The sequence below is a fragment of the Eurypyga helias genome, unplaced genomic scaffold (assembly GCF_000690775.1).
Source record: "Eurypyga helias isolate BGI_N326 unplaced genomic scaffold, ASM69077v1 scaffold29248, whole genome shotgun sequence".
NCBI classification, from domain to species: domain Eukaryota; kingdom Metazoa; phylum Chordata; class Aves; order Eurypygiformes; family Eurypygidae; genus Eurypyga; species Eurypyga helias.
In genome coordinates, this window is record NW_010269423.1 from 33,056 (window position 1) to 39,055 (window position 6,000).

The window sequence follows — 6,000 nt, forward strand, 5'->3', positions numbered from 1 at the left end:
TGGGTGACTGGTTTAAAGAGCCCAAGTAGAACCATAGGGCGATGATGAGCCCTCAGATGGCACATTTCATTTTGCAGCCACACAGCGGTTTCAATATTCTGTTTTCCGCAGAAGCCGGCGAGATTTCTTTGGCAGGGAGGGGAGCTTTGAAATGGTCACGTCTGTAAGACCATCCTCGGTTTTAATTACTGTCTGTGGAAATGGACTATGTGGTACGGTGATCCCAGCTCACCCCTTCCCTTCTAAGGCTTTCAAGATACAGCCGAGCTGTGGATTAAGGAAAATGTGCTGTTCCTTCTTGATAAACAAGCTGCCCTAAGGTAACAGGAGGTAGAACAATAGGATATTTCAACATCATTTGGGAACTTCCACTAAAATTGGGAGGGTTTCCAAGGGATAATGCTGTAGGGTCTGATTCTGCACGTTGCCCTGGTAGTTGTGATGGATGGAACAGATTAGTCACAAACTCTCAGTTCAGTCTTCGAGCACATATGTACAGTTTTATATTAGTCACTTCTACATGACGTCAGAGGAATTAAGCATGGGCTGAAAAACCTAATTCAGAAGCACTTCGACACCTGATTTCCTACGTGAGATGAGTTGCAGAACTGGGGCATTGCTTTCTTTTACAAGTTTTAGGTTTGATTTTTTTAATCTGGAAAGTATGCTTAATACATAGATTATATATAGCCCTCATTTTCTGTTCTAGTCACAGAAACTGTTGACTTGTAGCAAGAAGCTGAGCTGCTAGTAGCTGTCTGAAAAACTTATAAATTAAAAGAGCAATTGGCATTTGAAAAAAAAGATTGATTTTGCTCTTCTGTTGAATTACTTATTTTACTGGTATAACTGGCTGGAGGTAGCTCACCCCATGCTTCATTCCTAAGGGTGTTTGAAAGAAAACGCAGCCTCATTTCTCCAGCTCTGCCTTGTGGGATTGTTTTAAATGGGATTTTTCTCCAAGGCACCAAAAGGATTGATGCCCCCTGGTTCTGCTTTTCTGAGTACCTCCCGTCCCTGTGGCTTTCGCAGTAGCCCCTCAACCTCAGTCTGAGTGCTGCAGTATCACCCCCTCCCACCTCAGGCTGCGGCATCGTCTCTGCTGCAAGAGCCATCCGGTGTGTTTGCTTCTCACAGCGACCGGTCCTCAAGTTAGACGTGACTGCTCTGCTCTCAGAGGAGCAGAGTAACCAGTTCCTACTGGGAGCCTTATGGTTTAACCCAGCAGTGCGGTCACTGTACGACGCACCTCACAAACCAGCTCTGTGGGCTCTCCAAGCACTTCAGACGAATGACTGATGAAGTGGGCAGCGCTTAAAGAGTGGCCGAGCTGTCCCCTTGCCGCGGAGCACCAGCTCTGTTAGCCCAGGAAATACCAGCCGCACTTTGTCCCTCGAACTGTTCTCGCCCGGCTTGGCAGTGCACCAGTGGGTGCATCCAAATTGTAGCCAGAGAACTAAACCAGCAAACTCCGTTTTCACGGTTTTCGACAGTCATAGCGAAGGACTTAGGGGCTTTACCCCTTTATGTTTCTTCTTTAAGAAAAATGGCACAAAATAAGGGGGAAAAAAGGTTCCTACTCATCTTAATCCTGAGACCTCTTGCTCCATTTCATCCCCTGCCGAGGACAGCAGCAGAATCATACCTAAAACTAAATTAATTTAGTAAAACGTGGGTGTGTAGATGTTGTTCTGGGAAAGTTCAGCCTGTCTCTAAAACTTGAAGCTTGTGGTGAGTGTTTTGTTTGCTTGGGACCTCACAATGTCATTATATTTCAGAATGTATGTGGGGACTACATCCTAATTCCACCCCGCTCTGTGGGCTCAATCACAGCAGGATCTGTCTTGGAAAGCTTCCACTAGACTTGGTCATAGAGGGTGAATGTCTTTAAGCGAAGGTTTAAATCCTGTTTTTCTTGCTGATGTGGCTTTGCACCCCCTCTGTCCTTTTAAAAGAAGATGTGACGAATCTTGGCAGTTCCCAGCTCTGAGAACTGAATTCCATGGACTGGTTCCAGTTCCATGCGTTCAGTCCATGGTATTTAGTTCTCTAGCTTGGCTGCATCGAACTTCACAACTACCAAGTCTGCGTGTGGTGCTTTTTGTCTGATTTTATTAATGAAAAAGGTTAATCTGTTTCAGCTTCTCTGTTTCTTCAATGTCCTTCCAGTGTGCTTTCAAGATGAGAAACAAATGCACATAGGGCTTCCAGTATCGCAGCTGATAATGTAAACGCAGCTCTCGTGGCCGTATACATGTGACTCTTAGGAGCGTGGGCCAGAGTGTTAACGGTTTTCAAAAGATTTATATTTTCCAAATTCTTTATAACCAGTGATGCCTTTCACTGCATCTAAACAGATGAGTTTCTAAAACTTCTGCAGATAAGAAAACAGGAACCAAGTAGCTCCAGACGAGCACACCGGGTGTTTTCTCTGTAATTCTCTGGAGCGAGAGAGAAGTGTAAAACCAGATGTGGGCAGCAGTGACCGCGTCCTCACCGAGAAGGGCTGCAGTAAGAATCTCTGTCAAAAGCAGAATGAAAATTTGCAGTTCCTGCTTCTACCTTTTGCTCTCAGCTCATCACGCTGCCTGCGCAGGAGTGTGCTAGCAGTACAGCAGCGACAGTTTTAATAAGGTGTTCGCTTGCTTAGGAAGATTTTTATGGCGTTAATACACATGGCATTAGTAAAACAGACTAAAGCACTTAATGCTGCCAGTCTTGTCTGGATTTTTATGTATGCGCTGATACATACATAGTGATGATTTTAAAATGTACTGTGAAACATCTCTCAAACAAAAAAGGATCTTGGTAAAAGCATACTGGAGATTAAAGGTAGCAGTTGAGAAACTCAGGTGGCAGGGAGAACGGAGCCATGGCTGAATACTTATTGTGCTCATCCTGTCTTCTAACATAAGGAAATATTCAGGACGAAAGCTGGCAAACATATTCCCAAGCTGCGCCAGGGGAGGTTTAGATTGGATGTAAGGAAGAAGTTCTTCACCAAAAGGGTTATCACACACTGGAACAGGCTGCCCAGGGAGGTGGTGGAGTCACCATCCCTGGATGTGTTTAAGAGACGGGTGGATGAGGTGCGGAGAGATATGGTTTAGTGGTGGACAGATACGGTTGGACTGGATGATCTCTAAGGTCTTTTCCAACCTAGTGATTCTATGATTCTATGATTCTATATTTGAGTCTTCAGTTACGTGGGTCAGAGCTTCCAGACCTTCCACAGAGCAGAGTGGTTAAGTAACTTAAGTTAGTGTTTTCCGCCGGAGAAAGTGCTTACTGGGAAAAGTTAGAACAGCAGGTTCTACTTTGTGTATTAAATGCATTTTTTTCTTTGAAAGAAAAAGAAATCTGCCCACCCTCTAATTCATCAGCTACATTTAACTCTTGTTTGTTTCCGTAGAAAACAAAGGTAATCCAGCTGGAGGACTTGGCTTCGCATTTGGGTTTAAGAACACAGGTAAGTACTGCCTTTTGGGGTGCAAGTACAAGCAATGAGTTTAAAAGGACAGGAGACAAAAAACGTATTTTATGTTTTGACTCTGGAGAACAGTTGTGACTTGCTTTATTTTAATTTGAGCACATTTGACGTGTCCTAAGTGACCAGTGTTTTCTGTTGTTCTGTTCCACACCTGATCTTGGGGTTCGCCTTCGCTTCACTGCAGCTTACGCGGCTCTAAGTCCAGGCTGCTGTGCCCCTGCCTCTGTCTTAAACCAGAACTTCATTGCAGCATGCAGTGAGCCAGTTAAGGGGATTTTATGTGGTTAAAATCTAAACTATAGCTTTTTTCTGCAGTCCCGTAAAGGCAAGAAAGGGAGGGAGGCAGAAGTGTGTAAAACAGGGCTTAGATACTAGTGTAAGGTGTAGTGGGACAGCGTGTAACCATCCCCCTTCCATAAAAGTGACAGCTACCTTAGCAATTAAATTCACTTTGGGAGATAGGGAAGTTATTTGAACACCCTAAAATGCAGAAGCTGACTTCACCTTTCTAAGACCAAAGGGCTTACTGCATCTGTCTGTGGGGAAATGCTGGTGTGTATCCTTCACTGAAGCCTTTAACGCTGAGGAATTAAATGTTAGCCTCCATCTGGAGTTTGTCTGAACATGTGAAATGGTTTTTGCCTTCCTCTTGATCAGTTTGCTGTTCCCTTTTTCCCCCTCTGAACAGGATGCAATTAACAGAATCCAGGACCTGATGGCCGATGGCACTCTAACAGGTAACAGCCAAAACACAAAGGGAACTTGATTTTAGCTGGTGAATAGGTGGTGCAGATGTCTTAACCATGGCAGAGAGGGACTTCCAGTGTAATTTCCATCTTAGTGTAGAAGCTCCTAGCAGGGCTTGATAAACAAATATTATCCCTGCTTCAGCCGCTGTCGAACTACTGTTTAAAGCACTGTAAGGGTGGGATTGCTCCTATGGTGCAGAGGCTGGGGAGGGGAGTATGTCCCCAGCAGTTGTGGAACCAGCACAATGCTGCTGCACCTTGACTGAGCCCTGCTGAAGACTTTTGGGAGCTGCTGAGCAGCCAGCTCCAAATGATGTCTTCTGAAATCTGAAGTTGAAAGAATCACTTGGATGTCTGGGGGTAGTTTGCAAGCCAGGACAGGGGTATGGCATGCTGTGGGAGAAGCAAACACCCCAGAGCGCTCCAGGATGCTGTAGGAAGTAAAGTGCTTGTTCCTAGCCATGTAACCACGCAATCCAAGCTGGAACGTGAGCAGAGATGGAGCATGTGAGCAGCTCCCTGTCTGAACAAGTCTATTTTATTGCTGGGCAGTCTTTTTCTTTCTGGGGAGGAAGTTGGGGAAGGTGCCAATGCAAACATTTACTGACCTGACACTGGTAATGGCTGGGAAAGAGCTATCTTGGTAGGTACATGTTTCAAATGACCTAAAACTGGTCTGAATCAAAGCATGAGGATGTGTACCGTCCCAGCTGTGTCCGTGGCCTAAAAGGCATGCCAGTGAGGCACTCTGCCTGGCATCTGATCCTGTGATGTGTTAAGAACAGAGGAGTCTGTTCTCGCTCTTGGAGTAACTGAAATATAGAAATTGAGCTTCATTCCCTTTTAGAGAGTAAGTGGAAGGGCCAAGCTGAGCCCCACATGGTCTCTGAGTCACCTTCCTGCTGCTGTGCCTTTCTCTACCAGCTGCCTGGGCCCAGAACATTGGCACCAAATCTGTGTCTACCTGAAGCAGCTGCTGCCGTACTCCCAGCTAGCTGCATACGATGAAAAGAATGGGTTACTTTGAACAAAATTAGTCTCACCGAGGCACTCGGGTGTTGTCGTAGCCCTGCTCAAAGACCCAGCAGTAGCGTGGAGATAAAAGCCTGCCTGCCCTAGATATGAAATGCAGCCTCAGCACTTTAACCGTCCCTTCCAAAAGCAGTGACTGATGTCTGTCGGGAAGTGAGAGGAGCCAAAGTGCTGACTTCAGGGTCCTTTCTTTCCCCTCATAGGTGTGATTGATGACAGAGGAAAGTTCATCTACATCACTCCGGAGGAGATGGCAGCCGTGGCTCGGTATATCAAACAGAGAGGACGCGTCTCCATCGCAGAGCTGGCCCGAGCGAGCAATTCCCTCATCAACCTCCAGCCCGACAGCCGAGCCGCTGCTCCGACTGTGGCGTGAAATCGCGGCGCGAGGAGAATGCAGCAGGGGTTTAACCTTTTCATAAATAAGCCAGATAATTGAAACCAAACGAGAACTCCTCTGGTCCATATGCTTGAACACGGGATGTTCTTTTTAAGCACCAGCTGCAAGACTTGATGGAAAGTTTTGCTTTTCATTCTGTTAGGGCTGATACAAAATAGGACAGTCTTTTGTACAACAGAGGCTAGCCAAGAACTTGGGGTTAAAACACTCTGATGCACCTGTACCCCAGGAATATCAGTAATTTTTATATGGTTACTTATCTTGGCAGTCTGTCTTAGGTGACTATTCCCAAACTTTTTATTGTTTCTGGATTGTGATGTCTGTATCAA

General features: G+C 45.7%; 1 protein-coding gene across 1 annotated transcript in view; it reads left to right on the forward strand.

The window, feature by feature from the left end:
* Window positions 1-5,647, forward strand: part of DDRGK1 (DDRGK domain containing 1) — a gene marked incomplete at its 5' end in the record, with an annotated part of 31,827 nt that extends 26,180 nt beyond the window's left edge. Inside the window, 3 exons of the mRNA XM_010158109.1 lie at window positions 3,413-3,469; window positions 4,179-4,227; window positions 5,475-5,647. Of these exons, the coding sequence (XP_010156411.1) occupies window positions 3,413-3,469; window positions 4,179-4,227; window positions 5,475-5,647 (279 nt within the window). The remainder of the gene's footprint in view (window positions 1-3,412; window positions 3,470-4,178; window positions 4,228-5,474) is intronic.
* Window positions 5,648-6,000: the final 353 nt, after the last annotated feature.